Here is a 23,279-nt window from a genome sequence, read left to right as displayed (position 1 = left end):
TCTTAAAAAGTTAAACATTCCTCTACCATAAAACCTAGACATTTCATTTTTATGTATTTACTAAGAGAAATGAAAGCATACATAAAAATAAACTTGTATACAACTCTTTAGAGCAGTTTTATGTGTAATAGCCACCAAACTGAAAACAATCCAAATTTCCATCAACAAGTAAACAAACTTGTATATCTAGTCAATGGTATACCATTCAGCAAAAAATATAATTAATTATTAACACATATCAATATGGATGGACCTCAAAATACTTACATTGACAAGAAGCAGCTCAGTGGCTATCTAAGGATTAGCAAGGAGGGGCCAGGAAGGGTTGAGAGGAAGCCATTATGAAGATGAGAGGACACTTTTGGGTCATGGATACCTTCATTATCTTGATTGTGGAGATGGGTACACAGATGTCAAAATTTTTCCCACTTTACACAGTAAATAACACCAAAATAGAAATGTATGATCTAAAGACATCCTCCCTTCCCCATCAAGGCATGTACAAGAAGGCAATCAATGAACAAGTAACGAGCTGCAATGAAGAATTGATGCTTCATCGCCCCCTGGTGGGCAGAGCGTCGCCCCATGGTGGGCGTGCCGGGTGGATCCCGGTCGGGCGCATGCAGGAGTCTGTCTGACTGTCTCTCCCTGTTTCCAGCTTCAGAAAAATGAAAAAAAAAAAAAAAAAAAAGAATTGATGCTTCTCATCTCTCTCCCTTTCTATCTGTCTGTCCCTATTTGTCCCTCTCTCTGTCTCTGTCACAAAAAAAAGAGCACATTACTACAGATTTGAGGATCTGTGTTTCTGAACCTCCACTCTGCTAAAAGGTAGAGAACTGAATCGATCTTCCTTTTTCCATGTCCACACCTCAGGAAAATTTAAAACTAAAATAACACAAGGGAATGTCTTTGAATTCCTAGCAATAGCAATTCAAAATATTATCATTGTACGCAATTTAAATGTTGTTCTGGATACTTGCTTTCATGCCTTTTATAAGGTCAAGTACTACTTTTGCAAAAATGGGTAGACCGTGACAGGCTCATGTATTACCTTTAGCTGGATAGCCTGGAGTGAGCGGATCACCAGCACCGTTCAAATTTAGCACATTCCCTCTCTGGGCTGCAGATCCAGGAAGGTTCCATCCTTTGGGATATGACTGTACCTCAGGGGCAGAGTAGTCAGCTGGATCTGAGTACAAGATGATTCCTATGGCTCCTGCTGACATGGCATTTTTAACCTGCAGGGGCAATGTGCAATCCATGATGTAGCAATGGCAAATGATTGACTTATCTAAGAGAAAAACAATTTAATAATGTAAGGAATTTTCGATACTTTTTTATCATGCTGTTACTCATTGACATAGTTCTCTTTGCCTGGAATATAATTTCTCTGTTGCTAGACCTAACAACCCTCACTCATTCTACACAACTCCAAATAAGCTATCACTTCTATGAAGCATTCTATTGTTCCTCAAACTGCAAAATTAATGTCCCCCTTCTTTGTACTTCTATATTTTGTACATATTTTTATTTGAGATGAATAAAAGTATTTTAAAATATATTTTAAATATCCTTTCCCCCTAGGGTTAGGATTCTAAGAGATTAGTGTTATTACTAGTACTCCCGTTTTGTAGATAAGGAAAAGCTGGCACAGAGGGTGTTTATGAGAACCTAGACCAGGGGTAGTCAACCTTTTTATATCTACCGCCTACTTTTGTATCTCTGTTAGTAGTAAAATTTTCTAACTGCCCAGTGGTTCCACAGTAATGGTGATTTATAAAGTAGGGAAGTAATTTTACTTTATAAAATTTATAAAGCAGAGTTACAGCGAGTTAAAACATATAATAATAATTACTTACCAAGTACTTTATGTCGGATTTTTGCTAAGTTTGGCAGAATAAATCTTTATAAAACAACTTACTATAGTTAAATCTATCTTTTTATTTATACTTTGGTTGCTCCACTACCACCCACCATAAAAGCTGGAACGCCCACTAGTGGGCGGTAGGGACTAGGTTAACTACCACTGACCTAGACCATATTTTAATCACTTTTAACTGTCCACCTTCAAAACCTGGCACAGCAGCCTGACCAGGCAGTGGCCTAGTGGATAGAACATTGGACTGGGTGTGGAGGACCCAGGTTTGAGACCCGAGGTTGCCAGCTTGAGTGCAGGCTCATCTGGTTTGAGTAAAGCTCACCAGCTAGGACCCAAGGTCACTGCTTGAGCAAGGGGTTACTCGGTCTGCTAAAGGCCCACGGTCAAGGCACATATGAGAAAGCAATCAATGAACAACTAAGGTGTCACAATGAAAAACTGATGATTGATGCTTCTCATTTCTCTCCGTTCCTGTCTGTCTGTCCCTGTCTATCCCTCTCTCTGACTCTCTCTCTGTCTCTGTAAAAAAAAATAATAATAAAATAAAACCTGGCACATCACACAGTAACTACTCTACATTATGCGTGGAACTAAACTAATTTAAATTTCTATACACGACAGTCATAGAACGTGAAAAGTTACCCTCAGTGATTTTGAAAACATTTTCTTATAATGCAAACTGACCATGAAAAAGAACATTTACCCTATAAAATACTGAAAAGAGGAATAACCATCAGTTTTAATCAACTAAAATACTCCAATATTCAGAAAGCAATTGTATATGTTAGTGTAATCTTTCACAACTTTTTGAAGGGTAATCAGATGATGCCTATCAAAATTTTGAAATAATACATAATATTATTCAGACATTCATCTTCTAGGACTTTATACTAAAAAAAAAAATCTTCACACAAAGGTTTAAATACATATTGACAAAGATTGACAAGATGATAATTCACAATAGACTTATTTGTAATAGTAACACATTTAAGATACACCAAGCATCTGTCAATAGAGAAGTGGTTAAATAAATTGGTTATTAATTCTGTGAAATATTATTATATCTAAAATAATGAGGTTATTTACTTAATAAACAGTTACAAAAAAATTACTAAATATGAGTGCTTTTAAACATAAAGTCATTTAATCCTAATGAGGAGCCTTAGAGATTGGTGTTATTATTAGCACTTCCATTTTATATATGAGGAAGCACTGGGATGGAGAGGATAAGCAGCTTTCTAACAGTTAAAGATACAGAGAATGGGAAACCCAGTCTAGACCAGAAGCCAGGTTGTACGGATCTAGAGTCCTATACTGTTAACCATGAGTTATTGCTGAACACTCATGAGTTATTACTGAGTGAAAAAAATAAAATTATACAATATATAGGGTCTCATGCCCTGTTTGTTAAAAAAATAAATAAATAACATATGTAAAATGATTATAGAGACATATATTTATATTTCGCAGAATTAGGTCTGGAAAGAGCACTTAAGATAGATTATGTCTAGGCATTGAAGTTGGGTAATACAGGTAAGCTTTTCATTTTTTTTTTGTTTATATAAATTTCCTTTAATTGATAAAAAGCAAATATTGCTTTGGTAATAAAATTGTTGAAAATAACTCCCCTTTCTAGAAGGTGTGGTAACATAAAAACGGGATTTTCTGTGCAACCATGGAAATAGCAAAAATACATATACAGTCAAAGCAATTTTGGAAACCGTGATATAAGATGTTCATTTACATTTATAGAAAATGTTCCCTTCCCTCTAGAAAAACAAAGACACCATACTTTATTTCCTCTAAAGATTTTCCCGTATCTGGCGATCACAATCTTTCCCGTGCAGTTTATGCCCATCTCTCTTTCCAGTTTGAAAAAATCTTCAATACGGGCATAGTTTACATATACAAGATCCCCCTATAGGGAAAATGAAAAAGAAAAACAATATATAATACTGCTGTAATTAAAGAGAAACCTAAAGAATATGTTTACCCCACCTGGGAGCATTATGCTAATAAGCAAGTCAGAGAAAGACAAGGACCATATGATTTCACTCATATATGGAACCTAATGATCAAAATAAACTAACAAGCAAAAGAGAGACAGACTCATAGAGAGCAGGCTGACAGCTGTCAGGCGAGAGGGGTGGGTGCTGGGTGAAGGGATTGGAGGGGTTGAGCAAGAAAGGATACAAAAAAAGAAAACTCTTAAACACATACAACAGTGTGGTGATTACAGGGAATGGAGGTAGAGGAGAATATGGGGGAATAAATGGTGATGAATGAAGACTTGACTTGGGGGGGTAAACAGAATACAGTGTACAGAGATGTGTTGTAGAATTGGGCATCTGAAACCTGTATAATTATGTTAACCAGTGTTACCCTGATAAATTCTATTAAATAGATAGATAGATAGATAGATAGATAGATAGATAGATAGATAGATAGATAGATGATAGATAGATAGATAATAGATAGACATATAAGAAAACTATAAAAAAGTTATCTTTTCTGGATTGGGCTTAACAAATAGATCCACGTTAATTCTGTATAGTCAGAAAATATTTCAATATGCTCAAAAACTTTAAAAACGACAGCATGTAAAACATTTTAAACCATATGTTCTATTTTGAAGAAGTTATCAGTGTATACTGAGTCGCATGAAATAGGATAAATAAAAGTCCTTTTAAAATCCCAACTATGTTTAATTTCCTACAAGATTTCATTGATTCTTACAATTTTGCTCAGACCTAATATGTTTATGATATTCCTTTTTCCACACTTGTATATTTAAGGGCTTGACAGACATTTAAGGGCATTTCAGCTTAAATGTTCATCTTAAAACTTCAGTGTGATCTATCAAATCATATCTATAAATCTGTAATAATGTCAGGCTATGATCAAAGAAAAGAAGCTTGTAAAAACATTTACTGTCCTTACAGAATTAAAGGCACATTCAGCAGTTTCTTTGTTATTTCAAAGGAATGGCATGTGCCCTATCATGGAATAATTTTATGTATTTATTTTTGTTCTTTTTCTGGTATTTTTTCTTTTTTTTTTTTGTATTTTTCCAAAGTTGGAAACGGGGAGCCAGACAGATTCTCACATGTGCCCGACCGGGATCCACCCGGCATGCCCACCAGGGGGCATCGCTCTGCTACAATCAGAGCCATTCTAGTGCCTGAGGCAGAGGCCACAGAGCCATCCTCAGCGCCTGGGCAAACTTTGCTCCAATGGAGCCTTGGCTGCAAGAGGGGAAGAGAGAGACAGAGGAAGGAGAGGGGGAGGGGTGGAGAAGCAGATGGGTGCTTCTCCTGTGTGCCCTGGTCGGGAATCGAATCTGGGACTCCTGCATGCCAGGCTGACGCTCTACCACTGAGCCAACCGGCCAGGGCCTCTTTTTTCTTTTTTTTTTAGGGTAGTGAGTACATAGCACTGAACCTCAAATATCAGCATGTGTGATCCTCCTAATCTCAATTTAGTTCTCCACATAGATTTTATATAACAAAGAAAGTTTTAAAGAGATAAATGAGAAACTGCCTTTTGTTTACCTCTGGCGTGCCTTGGGCTGAGAAAGCATTATAAGGTGGTACAATATTTGTAACATTCTCATATCCATCTGGTGGTGGCTCAAGGTATGATGTTTTAAAAACCTAGCAAGCATGAAGTTAGAAGAAGTTTTGTAGATTGCTATTAAAGACTAATACATTTTCCCCCAAGCATACATTTAAGATTAAGCATCCTGAAACTAGGTTCTATAATTAAATGGATAAATCCCAGTGACAATAATGAAAGAGAATTTTATCATTGTTATAGTCTTCAAAATGGTAGAATCTTCTATAAATACACTCAATTTTAGGTAACTAAAAGCTCCCATCTGAGGTAGAAAAATGGCTCTGAATGTGGCACTCCCATGATTTTCCTATTCCTTTCAGCTTTTTGTGGGGGCCCCTTTTCTTTCAACTACATTTATGATGTTTCCCTGTGTTTTATCCCCAGTTCAGTGCCAGCCTCATTTTATACTCCCCTCCTAAGCAATTTCATTGACTCTTACAATTTTCCCCATACCTAATATATTTGTGATATCCTGTTTTCCAGATTTGTATATTTAAGGGCTTGACAGACATTTCAGCTTGATGTTCAAACTCGACACGTTAAGCCTTGAACTTTTATCTTCTCTCACCCAGGGCCTGCTTCTGCATTGCCGTCTGCTATTATTCGCATCATTAGCTAGCCTCCCACACTAGACACCCAGGGATCCAACTGAACTCTGTCGTCACCTCCTTCTTCCAATCGTAACCAAGTCCTGCCAACACTAATTCCCATTTCTCAAATCTATTCCTCTTCCTCATTCTTGCTGACATCTTAATTCAGGGCATTATCATCTTTTACTTGAACTATCTTAGATTTTAACTTTAACTCTTTACTTAATAATCTAGGTCTAATCTGCCAACTGCCCACACTATCTATAACTCTTTACTTAATCTAGGTCTAATCTGACAACTGCCCAAACTATCTAAAATGCCTTTCTAGCCACACTCTTTCATTGTCTAGGACTTGTTGGTGGTTTCCATTGACTGAGGTTAAATTCCTAGCTCTTCAAGACAGTGTATAAGCCATTCTGTGACCTCTCCCCAAAACATAAACAGTTGACCTTGAACAACATAGGTTTGAACTGTATAATAGATCTCCTTATATGAGGATTTTTTTCAATAAATAAGAACAATACTGGAAACATATTTTCTCTTATGACTTGTTTAACATTTTCTTTTCTCTAGCTTTCTTTACTGTAAGAATGTAGTATATAATACATATAACATAGAAAATATATGTTAACTGACTATGTTATCAGTAAGTCTTCTGGTCAACAGTAAGCTAATAGTAAAGTTTTGGGGAGTCAAAAATTATACATAGATTATAGGTTGGCGCTCCTCACCCCATGTTCTTCAGGAGTCAACTGCATCCTGATTTATCCTTTATCATGGCTCTTTTGTTTTACATTTTTGAAATACAAAAAAAATCTTTAAATTCCCCCCAATACTACTAAACCAGTATATGTCTCCAAGCTTTGCCAATATTTTCTCTTCTGCCTAGAATTGCCTTATCTGGCTGTTTCATGTGATTAGTTAACCCTTTAGAATCTTTCATGACTCACATATCAACTTTCAGAAAGCCTCTGACTTCCAGGGTGGTGTGAACCAAAAAGGGGCCCATGGAGAGTAACCTCACAGGGCAATCTGGTCATCAGCTCCTAACTGGACAGGTCATGCTGGGTGGTCACACCCTAAACACACACCTTTTTCTTTATCTTTAAAAAAAGGTTTATTATTCCTTTTAAATACAATGTTCATTTACATATGTCTTTGTAAAAATAGGCATATAACTTTTTAGTAAAAGGTTTATCTTTGCCTTAAGCAAGTCCTGTCCGTTGTTCTGTGCATATTGGTTAACACACCTTTGAAATAACCACCCTCAAGAGAGCACATAACTGGTTAATTATCCTGTAACTCAGTCCCCACTTCGTTTTCTCCCACCTCCATTAAATCTTCCTGATGTTCCCTCCTTAATTTCAAACGTGTGAAAAGCTACAACCTGGAGTATGTTATCAGTTTGCCTAAATAAATTTACTCTTATAAAAATTCTCTACAGGTTTGGGTATTCTTACATCGACATTGAGTCAAGTGACCCTGTTCACTCTAGATAAAGTACCCTAATCATACTCTTCACAGCACTTACTACAATGATTGAAATGATATGTTCTCATGTCTGCCTCACCTTATTTAATTAAGCAAAGGAACCAAATCCTAGCATCATTCTGGGCTCAGAACCTAGCACTGTGCCTGATACATAATAAACACGAATAATTAGTTTTTAACTATTTAACGTATCTAGAAAATGAGTTCCATTGTACTATTAACAAATTTATTTTTACTTGACCCTAAATTCCAATTCACATGAAAAGGACAAGAAGTACCAACAATTCTATATCACCTCAATTCCCTGTTCATCCATGACGGATATATAGTTGGCATTTGACTCATTAGGGTAAGATAGGAGAACATCATAATGAACCAACTTGGCTGAGTCCAGTCCAAACTTCTTCCACTGGGTTTGGATTTCTTTGGCAAGCAGTAAATTTTGTTCTGTTCCTGCCAGATGAGGGAGCTTTGTAAAAGAGCTAAAATGAAAATAAAATACAAAGAGGAGTTAAAGACTACTATATTTGGAGGATGTGCCTAAGAACTCTTCCAGATGCATTACTCATCTTTTAGGCATTAATGTTATTTCTATATCAGAGATCTCAAACCCAGGCAGCATTACCAATTTTTAGACATGCCAATGAGGACGACCAGAGTTTGTCACCCCAAAATGTGTCTTTTGGGATATTAATTATTTTGAACTGGTTATTTTCAAGAAATAAAAATCTCAGAAAAAAAAAAGTTAGGCCTACCTCCTTACTGCCTAAAAGAATTTAGCTGGAGGACCTGCTTCAGGAAGGGAGAGATCACAGGTAAGTCTAGTTCAATATGAACTAAGTGTGACAGACAAAGGGAAACCTAGCAAGGCCCATTGGATCCAAGTCCACTCTGCCCACTGCTAACGACTGCCAGAAAACATGTACCAAACACTTGCTTTTCTATTTCCGTGTGACTTGCCTTCTTGCCCTTTGAAGTCCCAACCACAAATGCCCCTTTCTCCTCAGCTCCAGATGGAATACGGGCCTCACCTGCTGTTGGGCAGATAAAATGTATTATGCTCACTTTGTTAAAGTGGCGCTGCCCACGTGGAGGCCGTTGCCCAGGTGATATTAATGTGTGTCTCTGGGCAGGCAGAATCCCTGTAGCCTGGGGCTTGGTTTTGGGATTAAACCTTTCCCACCTGTTTTGATGTGGGGTGGTACAATCCAATCATGCCTCAGAGAAGTGACTTTGTATTAGAGACTTCCCTATTCTGTATATTGGATTAAAGGTTTTGAATCTACACTATAAAATGGGGGCAGAACGGGAGCTTGCGCTCTTGGTTCCTGAGATTATTATTAGAGGAGAGAGCAGAGAGGAGAGCAGAAAGAGGCCATGTGGCCAGGAGAAGCAGCCAAGATGGCGGAGTATTGAGTGAGAGGCCAGTTTGTGCAGTTTGACACTGGTGAAGGAAGGAGATGGGGAACAGTGGTGAATAAGTCTGGTGAGCTAGAAACCTTTGATTTTAGGAAACTCGGATAAGTCAGTAGCTTTGTGAGCACTGAATGTGAGTGGGTTTTGGAGCCCAGTGTGTGTTTTTACTTGCCCGCTGGGTGCAAGCTAGAATTAAAGATGACAGCCCATCAGTTCTTGGCTCCGTTGTTTCTTTACCGACTGTCCGAATCCAATGCGAACCTGCATGGGCCAGGCTGCTTTGATAGTGGCCCTGGCTGTGGCTCCTGGCTTTACACCTGCCAGATCTATCCTCAGGCCTCTAGTCTCAAGGAACCCCCTGTATTCATATGTATTAAATCTGTTTATTTTCTCCTGTTAATCCCTCTCATGTTAAATTGATTTTGAGTCCAGCCAGAAGACCTTAGAAACGTAGGAGGAAAATTGATTTTTCTGCCCCACCTCAGTTTTTAAATGCTGGTGTGTAACTGCAATTTTTACGCGAGGCTCCCCTAGAAAGGAACACGTTCCATGGTAAAAACATACAGTCAGCAGGGGCCCAGGTAGAGCAAACACCCTGGACCGACGGCACACCTCAGCCCAGTGGTGCGGCTTTGTGCTGCCCACCTGTGAGTGCGGACATTTTGAAAAAAAAAAAAATGTTTGCTGGAGACCAGTCGGGGAGTCTATGTAACATATATACCTACTGTTGTTTTATCATATTGTATACAGTTGTTTATTTATCTCATTAAAGATAAAGTTCATGAACGTCTGTGTTTATAACCCCTCCTGTTTAGTTCCTGCCTGTGATCTAAGAATTATACAATAGAAGTTCATTGAATTGAATTTGAGCAACATTCTATTGGTAACATTATTCTTAATGTGATTGACTTTGCTTGAGGTTGGTAATATTTTTAAACAGTTTCCCAAATCCCTCCCCCCATCCGTAGAGCAATAATACTTTTGTACATTATCAACCATAGGACAACCAAAAAGAAAAAAATTAACCTTCACTGAAAACTTACCATGCCAGGAACTTGACCAGGTACTTTCACATGGACTATCTCATTTAATCCTCACAACCTTCTTCCATTTGAAACAAGTAGAATAAAATGTTCCCCCAAATTGCTCCATTCAGTCAAGCCCTTCCCAAACTATGGCAGTTATCAATAGGTAGGTAGCTTTAAAACAATGGTTCAGGAACTAATCTGACTCTTTTTAACTTTTTTTTCAAAGATATAAAGCCAAGCCATAAATCACAGAGACTTTAATATCTTGTTGGGAAAGTCCCTTCCAGCATCCCATAATAAGTGCTGCATAATCCCAGAAAGCTTCATTCACTTCTCTGACATACCCGGACATCAGTATTCACAAACCTGAATATCTGTGTTCCAAAAAAAAAAAAAGAGAGAGAGAGAGAGAGAAGCTTGCTAATCTACTCCCTGATTGGTTAATCCCAGCAACTTCTGTGTCCTCAAGCCATAGGGGTGTAAAACCTGGGACCCTATCTCAGTATTCTCACCCTCTGCAGAGCCTCAATAAATCTGCCTTTGTTTTTATCCATGCCCCAGGTCTAAATACTTTTATGTCAGGAGACAAGAACCTAAACTCATCAGTAACACATTGTTCCCATTTTGAAAATGAGGAAAAAAAGAATACTTAATAACTCATTCCTATCTGACCAGGTGGTGGCACAGTGAATAGAACGGGAGACTGGGACACAGAGGACCCAGGTTCGAAACCCCAAGGTCGCTCGCTTGAGTGCAGGCTCACCATCTTGAGCACAGTTGCTGGCTTGAGACCCAAAGTCACTGGCTTGTGCCCAAGGTCACTGGCTTGAGCAAGGGGTCACTGGCTCAGCTGAAGCCCCTTGGTCAAGGCACATATGAAAAAGCAATCAGTGAAAAACTAAGGAGCTGCAACAAAGAATTGATGATTCTCATGTCTCCTTTCCTGCCTGTGTGTCCCTATCTGTCCCTCTCTTTCTCTCTCTCTGTCTCTGTCACAATAAATAAATAAATAACTTGTTCCCAATTTCATAACTATTGAACACCAAAACTAGAATCTGCAGGTTATATTTCTTTTAACTTAATAAAAAGTGATTATTTTAAAAACATCCATCCTGCCTGACCAGGTGGTGGCACAGTGGATAGAGCGTCAGACTGGGATGCGGAAGGACCCAGGTTCGAGACCCCGAGGTCGCCAGCTTGCGATTGGGCTCATCTGGCTTGAGCAAAGAGCTCACCAGCTTGGACCCAAGGTCGCTGGCTCAAGCAGGGGGTTACTCGGTCTGCTGAAGGCCCACGGTCAAGGCACATGTGAGAAAGCAATCAATGAACAACTAAGAAGTCGCAACGCACAAAGAGAAACTGATGATCGATGCTTCTCATCTCTCTCCATTCCTGTCTGTCTGTCCCTGTCTATCTCTGCCTCTGTAAAAAAAAAAAAAAAAAAAAAAAAAAAAAAAAAAAAAATCCATCCTATCATATTTTTCAATGGCTTAAAATCCTTCTCTAGCTCCCTCTACCTGCATTATAAGTTTATACTCCAACATGGTACGTGGGGCTCTTCTTCATATGATCCACCTTCCCGGTTCATGTTCCACCATTCTCCTTATAAACTTCTCCACTCTAGTCCTGACCAGGTAGCTCATTTGGTTAAAGAATTAACCCAATATACCAAGGTTGCAGGTTCAATCCCTGGTCAGAGTACGCACAAGAATCAACCAATGGCCTGACCAGGTGGTGGTGCAGTGGATACAGCATTGGATTGGGATGCGGAAGACCCAGGTTTGAGATCCCGAGGTCACCAGCTTGAGCACGAGTTCATCTGGTTTGAGCAAAACTCACCAGCTTGGACCCAAGGTCACTGGGTCGAGCAAAGGGTTACTTGGTCTGTTGAAAGCCCACAGTCAAGGCACATATGAGAAAGCAATCAATGAACAACTAAGGTGACGCAATGAAAAACTGATGATTGATGCTTCTCATCTCTCTCCATTCCTGTCTGTCTGTCCCTATCTATCCCTCTCTCTTTCTCTCTCTCTGTCTCCATAAAAAACAAACAAACAAACAAACAAACAAACAAACAAAAGAATCAACCAATGAATGCATGAATAAGTGGAACAACAAATCAACGTTTCTCTCCCTTCCCCTCTCTCTCTAATATCAATTAAAAAAAGTTTTTACACATACATTTAACATTTCCTCTACCCTATCTCATCTGGTCTATTCATTTCTCTCCTGAAGTGACCACCTTGTAAGCCTTTGTTCAACAAGGTCTTCTCTCAAACATAAAAGTCCTATTTACCTGACTCTCCCTCTGTCACCACTTCTAGTCACCACCCTTCCCTCCTGCAGGCTATTAGCTATTAGGACTCCTTAAGCATCAAGCTACTTGGTCAGGACTTTCTTCTCTCTAGCATTAAATCAAAACTGCATATTACAGATATTATACCTTTACTTGTAAAAAAAAAAACCAACAAAAATACTTATAGACCAAAATTTTTTTATGACAGAAAAAATTCCAACAGTGAGTCTAGAGCTATATAATTTCTACTTTATATCATTTGTAATTGTTGCATTTTCCACAGTGAATAGTTATAATTAGAAAAAAGTAAATATATATTCTTACATTGAAATGGAGGATTAACCATGAACTTTTGCCTCCCATCTTTTAGAGAACCCACTGAAATGAAATAAAAAAGTGCAAAGAAAAAACCCACACAAACAAAAACAAAAAAGAGCAGCAGGGCATAACACTCTTTACATCTGAATCTCCTGTAGTCCCCAGGCGGGCATTACAGCTCCAGGAGTACAGACAAGAGCTAAGTCCTCTCTTGTTTCTTTTACAGAGAAAAGCTTTCTGTGGAAGATCTCAGTGAATTCTTGCATTTCATTAGGCATAATAGGGTCATATACCCCTTCTCAAACTAGGCATCGCCAGAGGGAAGGGAGTTATGATTGAATTATGGATCAATCAGATTCCTGGGCTAGAAAAAAAGTAACCCTCACTAAGCCTAGGCCCGCCTGATGGAGTGCAAGCAGGGGTCTTCAAACTTTTTATAAAAACCGCCCACTTTTGCAGTGCTGGTCAACCTGGTCCCTACCACGCAACCAAACAGCGATGCGATTGGCCCACCATGAAAGCTGGACTGCCCACTAGTGGGCGGTAGGGACCAGGTTGACCAGCACTGCAAAAGTGGGCGGTTTTTATAAAAAGTTTGACGATCCCTGGTTCCCCTTAACACAATTTTGAACCCCTCCTTTCCCTCCGAGACACTCTCAACTCTCTCCTTTTCTTCCTAAATCCTTTGGATCTGTGACAATTCTCTATCCTCAGCCCTTTCCCTGAATGTTTGCTTGAACTCCTTTCTTTAACTGGCTTCTTCAGAGGACCCTGTTCCCCTATAAGCTGTTTTATTTCCCATGACCCCATGCACCTTAGGGCTAGGAGAGTAGGTAGGGGGCCTTCTTATCCTCCACTGGCTCTTTCAGATATATTTTTTCTTTTACTTCTTTTAAAAATAACAACTCTTTGCCTGCTCTGTGGTAGAGCAGTTGATAAACCAGCAACCTGGAATGCTGAGGTCACTGACTTGAACCCCTGGGCTTGCTCAGTCAAGGTACATACAGGAAGCAACTACTATGGGTTGATGCTTCCCATTCCTCCCCTTCTCCCTCGCCCTGAAAATCAATAAATAAAATATATTAAAAAAATAACTCTTTTGAAGCTAATACCAAAATTTATCGCCTTCCACACTTTCTAGGTGCTATAAAACTCTTCTTCATTCATTCAAATTTGGGGCTCTTAATTCATTCTACCTTTATTCTTGCCATCATTCTTGGTGCACAACTGGATATATTCAGTTGAATGTAAAGGGAAGAAAAGCCAATACCATACAGACAATCACTATGCAAATTCTTCATACATAACTCACCATTTTATGCTGCATTACACATTAACACAATGTAGAGCTATAATAAACAGACATAAATTTTAATGTTTGACAGAGTATTACCAAGTTTTGGTTCTGATACCTCATATAACTTTCTAGGTAATTTCTTTTGACACTTCATGATATGTTGCAGACAGAATTCAATAATGTTAACATTTTACCTGGTCTTTCAACTTACAAAAATTTAAATGCAAGCATTCTGTCTCACCTGGTAAGGCACTCTGCCATTTTACTGTTACATGAGATATACAGTCTTTTTTCAAGTGACATAAATTCTGTTGCCTACTGATTCTTTTCCTTTATCTCCAAACAAGCTCATCAAAACATTTTGAATTATCTTCCAGATATCTGATGTGCCTCAGTCATAAATCAACTCTAATTTCATAAGAGCCATATAGCTGTTTTCAATCCCCATTACCAGAGCTCACTCTAGTTCCTCTATGGAAACTAAGATGGAATTTTCTGGTCTCATCAAATCATAGGACAGACAGGAAGGAAATACACTATATATACTACTGTATACACATCACTTTGCTTATTTGATTCTGGGGTGTAAAAGAAGTCTCAGAAGGGGAGAAAAGAAAGAATGGTGCAGAGAAATTTTAAGAAATAATAAACAAAACCATCCTAATTTAGTGAAAGGCATAATTTACAAAGTCAAGAAGCACAGAGAGCCATAAACAGGATAAATTTTAAAAAAACCTATACCTAGGCTCGTAGTAAAACTGTTGAAAATTAAAGACAAAAATGACATGTTATATAATTTAAATGACTTTAGCCATTTCATCAGATGCCAAAAGACAATGAAAAAACATTCAAAGTGCTGAAAGGAGACAAAAGCACAGTCATCTTAAAATTCTATGTAAAGAAAAACTATGATTCCAGAATTAAGGTGAAATAACAATATTATACATAAAGAAAAACTAAGAATTTGTCACCACCAGACTTCACATTACAGAAAATGCTTAAGAAACTAATTCAGGCTAAATAGAAAAATCATAGAAGAATCTAAATTTTCAGAAAATCATTGGAAATGCACACCTGAGAATTTTTTATCTTTTAATTGGCTTTCAGTATACATAATTGTCCAAAAAAAATTACAACATTATTTTGTGAAGTTTATATTGTATGTGTATATGACACTGTTGACAGCTATAATATAAAAAATGGTAGAGGAAAGGGTAATAGACATGTAGAAATGTGAGTTTTCTGCCTTTTATATTAAGTAGTACAATAGTAACTTTAAGAATACACTGAAGAGTTATAAATGTATAATGTAATCCTAGGAGCATCTTCCAAAAATAAAGAAGAAAGGTATAGCCAAAAAGATAAGCTAATATAAAATAAAAAATTTAAATATTTCCCACTACTCAAAAGAGGGCAGAAATGAGAAGTAAAGGAACAAAGGAAGCAAACAGGAAACAATAAAATAATAGACCTATGTTTGACCACATCAATAGTTGTACGTTAATGGTCTAAACCAGTGGTAGTCAACCTGGTCCCTACCGCCCACTAGTGAGTGTTCCAGCTTTCATGGTGGGCAGTAGCAGAGCAACCAAAGTATAAATAAAAAGATTTAACTATAGTAAGTTATTTTATAAAGATTTATTCTGCCAAATTCAGCAAAAATTTGACATAAAGTACTTGGTAAGTAATTATTATTATATGCTTTAACTTGCTATAACTCTGCTTTATAAATTTTATAAAGTAAAGTTACTTCCCTACTTTATAAATCATAATTACTATGAAACCAGTGGGCAGTTAGAAAATTTTACTACTAATAGAAATACAAAAGTGGGCGGTAGGTATAAAAAGGTTGACTACCCCTGGTCTAAATACTCAAATGAAAAGGCATAGATTACCAGAATGAATAAAAACACAAGTTGCTAATATCTACTGCTTACAGAGGACACACTTTAATTAACATTACAAAAATAGATAAAATAGCAAATGGTAATTATATGCTCTCTATAGAAGGCGCACTTTTTATTTTTTAAATTATTTTTATTGAATTTATTGGGGTGACATTGGTTAACAAAACCATATAGGTTTTAAGTGTACAACTCTACCACATCATCTGCATACCACATTGTGTGCTCACCCCCAAAGTCACGTCTCTTTCTGCCACCATTTACCCCCACTTTAACCTCTTCCACTCCCCCACCCCTTTTTTTCTCTAGCAATCATTATACTGTTGTCTATGACTGTTATATTTTTTCTATTTTTAATTTTTTTTGCTTAATTCTATCACCTTTTTCACCCACTTCCCCAAACCCTTCCCTTTTGACAGCTGTTGGTCTGTTCTCTGCACTTACAAGTCTATTCTGTTGTTAGTTTATTTTGTTCATTACATTCCACATATAAGTGAAATCATAAGATATTTCTCTTTGATTGGCTTATTTCACTTAATGTAATACTCTCCAGGACCATCCATGCTGCCGTAAAAGGTAAGATTTTCTTCTCCTTTATGGCTGAGTAGTATTCCATTGTGTAAATGTACTACAGCTTTTTTATCCACTCATCTACTAGACTACCTCCTTACACCATACATGCAAATAAATTAAAAATGGATTAAAGACTTAAGTATAAGTCGCAAAAATATAAAAATCTTAGAAGAAAACTTAAGCAGTGAATTCTCAGATATTCCTCTTAGAAATATTTTTTCCAATACATCTCATTGTACAAAAAAACCAAAATAAAAAATAAACAAATGGGCCTGACTAGGCAGTGGCGCAGTGGATAGAGAGTTGGCCTGGGATGCAGAGGACCCAGGTTTGAAACCCTGAGGTTGCCAGTTTGAGTGTGGGCTCATCTGGTTTGAGCAAAGCTCACCAGCTTGGACCCAAGGTTGCTGGCTTGAGCAAGGGGTCACTCAGTCTGCTGTAGCCTCCCCATCAAAACGCATATGAGAAAGCAATCAATGAACAACTAAGGTGCTGCAACAAAGAATTGATGCTTCTCATCTCTTTCCCTTCCTGTCTGTCTGTCCCTACCTGTCCTTCTCTCTGTCTCTGTCACAAAAACAAACAAACAAATAAATAAATAAATAAAAATAAACAAATGGGACTACATCAAACTAAAAAGCTTTGCACAGCAAAGGAAATAATTAATAAAATGAAAAAGACAACCCACTCAGTGGGAGAACATATTCACCAATGATATATCTGATAAGGGATTAATACCCAAAATTTATGAAGAACTTATACAACTCAACACCAAGAAAAAAAACAATCTAATTAAAAAATGGGCAAAGGACCTGAATAGATACTTCTCCAAAGAAGATATACAAATAGCCAGCAGACATATGTAAAGTTGCTCAATTGTCACTAATCATCAGACAAATGAAAATTAAAACCACAATGAGATATCATGTCACACCTGTCAGAATGGCCATCATCAATAAATCAACAAATAACAAGTGTTGGCAAGAATGTGAAGAAAAGGGAACCCTCCTACACTGTTGGTGGGAATACAGATTAATTCAGCCACCATGGAAGGCAGGATGGAGTTTCCTACAAAGTACATCTTAATTGTAAGAAAATGATAGGTTAAAAGTAAGTGGATAAAAGACATATCATGCAAATGTAGTATAAGAAGGCTGATGTGGCTATATTTATACCAAATAAAGAAAGACATTTCATAAGGATAAAAAGAATATTCTACCTTGAAGACATAACAACATTCATGTGTATATGCCTAATATATATACTCATAATATATAAAGCAAAAATTTACAGAATAGAAAAAATAGAAAATTTCACATTCCAGGGGAGATTGCAAAGTACTTCTTGGTAGAATTTGATCCTTCCCAAAATAATTAGTAAAGACATAAAAGAATTTCTAATCAGTTAAAGAAAAGAATGTTACATAAATATATAAATTGATAAGATAAACCATTTGACAATATTTAATACCTATTCATGATTTTAAAAAAAACCTATGAGCACTCTTAGGATAGAGGGGAGTTTCCTTAACTCAATAAAGAACATCTACAAAAAATCTACAGATGGTTGTTTGGTTCCTATTCCTCACATGGGGCACCACTTGTCTCAGAGACAATGACTACTCAAAGACCACATGGTGTGCATTGAGGGACCTAGGGGAGAACACCTCACAAGCCCTTATACAGGTTACATGAGATGGCCCTGACCCTCAATGATACACATAAAATAGAAGCAGAGGAGAGAATGAGTAAGTCAGGAAGGGGAACTTCTTTAGAGCAGATGAAAGGGTAAGGGAGTAGCTCAAATGTCCCCACCTATTGATTAATCAGAATTGCTAATTCTATCCCTATTGTGCTGCATTCTGCACAGTACTGTGTTCAGTACTTTTGTCTGTAAGGCCACTGTGGCTTTTACCTCAGGGCACTGAACTCTGTTCCAGCTCTATATTCCTATTCAGGGCCTCTACAACAGATAACATTACAAAACTCTGAATTTAATAGTAAATATCTGAATGCTTTTCCTCAACATTAGAAACAGGGTAAGGATGTTGGCTCTCATCACTTTAATTCAACATAGTACTGGAATTTCAGTCATGCACCCCTGCACACACACAAAGAAGAAGGAAGAGAAGGAAAAGAAAGAAGAGGAGAAAAAAAGCACACAAGTTTGGAAAGAAAGAAATAAAATATCTCTATTTAAGGATGGCATTATTGTCTACATAGAAAATCCTAACTCATCTACAAAAACTCATAGAACTAACATGTGAGTGTAGACAAGCCACAGGACACAAGAACAACACATAAAAATCAACAGTATTTCTGGATACTAACAAAAAAAATTGGAAACTGAAATTAAACATATAATTCACATTTGCTCTAAAGAAATAAAACAATCAGATATTGTATGGCCAGGAGCCAGGGCCACCATCACAGCTGCCTGGCCCATGCAGGTTCGCATTAGATTCAGACAGACAGTAATGAAACAACAGAGCCAAACACTGGTGAGCCATCAGCTCTAATCCTAGGTTGCACCCGGCGGGAAAGTAAAAACACACACTGGATTCCAAAACCCATTCATTCAGTGCTCACAAAGCTACTGACTTATCCAAGTTTCCTAGAATCAAAGGTTTCTAACCTCACCGTTCTCATTCATCTCTGTTCCCCATTTCCTTTCCTTCTCTCTGCACAAACTCTACACAAACTGGCTTCTCTTTCAGCACTCCACCATCTTGGCTACTTCTCCTCTCCTCCATGTGGCCTTTACTCTGTTCTCTCTAATCTCAGGAACTGAGAGAGAGCAAGCTCCCGGTCTGCCCCACTTTATAGTGCAGAAATCAAAACCTTTAATCCAATATACAAAATAGGGAAGTCTCTGATACAAAGTCCACCCCACATCATAAAAGGTGCGAAAGGCTTAGTCCTAAAACCAAGTCCCAGGCTACAAGGATCTTGCCTGCTGTTGGGTGGATAAAATGTATTATGCTCACTTTGTTAAAGATGATGCTGCCCACGTGGAGGCCATCACCCAGATGAAATGTGTGTTGGGGGTGGGCTGTGGACAGGCAGAATCCCTGTAGCCTGGGGCTTGTTTTGGGGATTAAGCCTTTCCCACCCTTTTTTTTTCAATTTTTTAATTTTTTTTAAATTTTTTTTGTATTTTTCTGAAGCTGGAAACAGAGAGAGACAGTCAGACAGACTCCCGCATGCGCCCGACCAGGATCCACCCAGCACGCCCACCAGGGGCAACGCTCTGCCCACCAGGGGGCGATGCTCTGCCCCTCCGGGGTGTCGCTCTGCCGCGACCAGAGCCACACTAGCGCCTGGGGCAGAGGCCAAGGAGCCATCCTCAGCGCCTGGGTCATCTTTGCTTCAATGGAGCCTTGGCTGCGGGAGGGGAAGAGAGAGACAGAGAGGAAGGAGGGGAGGGGGTGGAGAAGCAAATGGGCACTTCTCCTATGTGCCCTGGCCGGGAATCGAACCTGGGTCCCCCGCACGCCAGGCCGACGCTCTACCGCTGAGCCAACCGGCCAGGGCCTCCCACCCTTTTTGATGTGGGATGGTACAATCCCATCATGCCTCAGAAAAATACTTTGTATTAGAGACTTCCCTATTTTGTATATTGGATTAAAGGTTTTGATTTCTACACTATAAAATGGGGGCAGAACGGGAGCTTGCTCTCTTGGTTCCTGAGATTAACATTAGAGGAAAGAGCAGAGAGCAGGGAGCAGAGAAAGGTCACATGGAGGGGGCCTGGAGAAGCAGCCAAGATGGCGGAGTGCTGAGTGAGAAGCCAGTTTGTACAGAGTTTGTGCAGGGAGAAGGAAGGAGATGGGGAACAGAGGTGAATAAGACTAGTGAGCTAGAATCCTTTGATTCTAGGAAACTCAATAAGTCAGTAGCTTTGCGAGCACTGAATGTGAGTAGGTTTTGGAGCCCAGTGTGTGTTTTTACTTGCCCGCCAGGTGCAAGCTAGAATTAAAGATGATGGCCTACCAGATTTTGGCTCCATGTTTCTTTACCGACTGTCCGAATCCAATGCAAACCTTCATGGGCCAGGCTGCTGTGATAGTGGCCTTGGCTACTGGCTTTACACCTGCCCATAGCCCGCTCCCAACACACATTAATATAATTACGCCCATTCCAAGCATAAGGGCAACTAATATTATCTCCTGAGAGATGGGCTTCCACGTGGGCAGCACCATCTTTAACAAAGTGAGCATAATATATTTTATCTGCCCAACAGATATAAATCTAATAATACACATATAGAATCTGCATCCTGAAAATTAGAAAATGTTGATAAAAGAAAAGAAAGAAGACCTTAGTAACTGGAGAGACTTACCATGTTCATGGATTTAAGGACTGGACACAGTAAAATTGTCAAGTACCACATATTGCACTATAAGATTAATGCAATTCCTATCAAAATCCCAGCAAAGACTTTTCTAAATGTAAATGTTTATTTTACATTTTATATAAAAAGGCAAAGGATATAGAATAGTGTTGATCAAATAAGTTTATAAATAATGATATATATGTTTGCTCACTTAGAGTCTGCATTGGATGTAGGGGGAAAGGCTGTAAGCAGGCAGGATCATTATAGCCTAAGGCTTAGTTTTAAGACTAAGCCTTTCCCACCCTTTTTGATGTGGGGTGGTGCACTCTCATGAGGAATCCCATTATGCCTCAAATAAGTGACTTTGTATCAGAGACTTCCTTGTTTGTATATTGGATTAAAGGTTTTGGTTTCTACACTATAAAGTGGGGCAGACCAGGAGCTTACTCTCTCTGTTACTGAGATTAGCATTAGAGGAGAGAGCAGAGAAAGGAGAACAGATAAAGGCCATGTGGAGGAGGTCAGAAGTAGCCAAGATGGTGGAGTGCTAAAGGAGAAGCCAGTTTGTGCAGAGTTTGTGCAGAGAAGAGGAGATGGGGAACAGAGGTGAATAAGGCTGATGAGGTAGAAACTTTGATTCTAGGAAACTCGAATAAGTCAGTGACTTTGAGAGCCCTGAATGGAAAGGGAAGTGTTTTCCCACTGTGTGTGTGTATTTCTTGCCCGCCGGGTGCAAGCTAGGATTAAAGGTAATGGCCCACCTGTTCTTGGCTCTATTGTTTCATTACCGTCTGTCCGAATCAAATGTGAACCTTCATGGGCCAGGCTGCTGTGATGGTGGCTGTGGCAACTGACTTAACAAATAGCTAAAATAGTTGTTCAAAAGAATAAAGTGGGAGAAATAATTCTGTCCACTGTTAAAGTTTATGATACAGCTGGTCAAATAAGCTTTTAAATATGATATATGTTTGCTCACTTATAGTTTGCATTGGGTATGGGGGATAGGCTGTAAGCAGGCAGGGTGGTTATAGCCTAAGGCTTAGTTTTAAGACTAAGCTTTTCCCCAAACCCTTGACTGATTGCATGATCTGGGGTGGAGCACTCTCATGAGGAATCCCATTATGCCTCAGATAAGTGACTTTGTATCAGAGACTTCCTTGTTTGTATATTAGATTAAAAGTTTTAATTTCTACACTATAAAGTGGGGCAGACCGGGAGCTTGCTCTCTTGGTTCCTGAGATTAGCATTATAGGAGAGAGCAGAGAGAAGGAGATGGGAAACAGAGATGAATAAAGCTAGTGAGCTAAAAACATTTGATTCTAAGAAACTTGGATAAGTCAGTAGCTTTGTGAACACTGAATGAGTGGGTTTTGGAGCCCAGTGTGTGTTTTTACTTGCCCACTGGGTGCAAGCTAGGATTAAAGGTAATGGCCCACCAGTTCTTGGGTCTGTTGTTTCATTACCTTCTGTCCGAATCTAATGCAAACCTACCCTGGCCCGGCTGCTGTCATGGTGGCCGTGGCTACTGGCTTTACAAGCTTCAACTATCAAGACAGTATGGACAGAGTGGTATCAGCAGTGTGGATAAGTCTTGAGAGTATTATGTTAAGTAAAATAAGTTAGATGGAAAAGGACAATAACTATATGTTTGTCAAATAAGTTTGTATATATGATATATATGTTTGCTTTTTTGGGGTGTGGAAGACAGGCTGTAAACTGGCAAAGTCATTATAGACTCAGGCTTAGTTTTAAGACTAAACCTTTCTCTCCCTTCTAATACTAAGGTCTTCTCAAAACTAAGCTTTTTCTCTACACCCTTGACTGTTGCATGATGTGGGGTGGTGCACTCTTATGAGGAATCCCATTTATGCCTCAGGTAAGTGGCTTTGTATCAGATACTTCCTTCGTTGTATATTGGATTAAAGCATTTCCTGCTTTTTCACGCTTGATTTTTCACTCATTGTTGAAGAGAATGATTCATCATCAGACACAGATGAGAACAAGCTAATGTATGGGAGTTTTGACAGTGATAAGGAGTTGTATGAATTTTATGATGAATAAAACTTGAGTTCAATAACTTTATATAATTTTTTTTTCATATTTTGGGCCCCAAAATTAAGGTACATCTTATACATGGGAGTGTCTTTTACATGGGGAAATATGGTAAGTGTTGGCCAGGATAGGGAGCACTACTACATCCAAATGACTGGTAGAAATGGAAAATGGTAAGATCCCTTTTGAAGTCTGTTTGGTGTTTTCTTTAAAAGTTAAACATATGGTTATCATTCAAAAACAGACATCCCAGAGAAACGAAAACATATGTGCACACAAAATCTTGTGAACATACGCTCATAGCAACTTTATTCACAATAATAAGAAACAACCCAAATGTCCATCATCTACATATTGTAATATATTTATTCAGTGATTTACTACTCAGTAGTAAAAAGCAATAAACTACATATTAATACATGCAACAATCTAGATGAATTCCAAAATCATTATGCTGAGTAAAGGTAGACACAAAGGAGCATTTA

The 23,279-nt window shown here is 38.5% G+C and overlaps 1 protein-coding gene across 2 annotated transcripts in view; it reads right to left on the bottom strand.

Annotated features, from left to right (window-relative positions):
* The window catches only part of NAALAD2 (N-acetylated alpha-linked acidic dipeptidase 2), an 88,983-nt gene that overhangs the window by 63,560 nt on the left and 2,144 nt on the right, over positions 1–23,279 (bottom strand). Inside the window, exons 3-6 of one of the 2 annotated variants that reach the window (XM_066360716.1) lie at positions 7,871–8,057; positions 5,431–5,532; positions 3,672–3,797; positions 1,052–1,238 (exon numbers count right to left, since the gene is read on the bottom strand). In XM_066360716.1, coding sequence (XP_066216813.1) covers positions 1,052–1,238; positions 3,672–3,797; positions 5,431–5,532; positions 7,871–8,057 — 602 coding nt within the window. The remainder of the gene's footprint in view (positions 1–1,051; positions 1,239–3,671; positions 3,798–5,430; positions 5,533–7,870; positions 8,058–23,279) is intronic. The other variant, XM_066360717.1, reaches the window with a different exon arrangement.

Source organism: Saccopteryx leptura, chromosome 1 (assembly GCF_036850995.1).
Source record: "Saccopteryx leptura isolate mSacLep1 chromosome 1, mSacLep1_pri_phased_curated, whole genome shotgun sequence".
NCBI lineage: Eukaryota > Metazoa > Chordata > Mammalia > Chiroptera > Emballonuridae > Saccopteryx > Saccopteryx leptura.
Note: the sequence above shows the minus strand (reverse complement) of the source record. Positions and strands in the feature narration are given on the sequence as shown.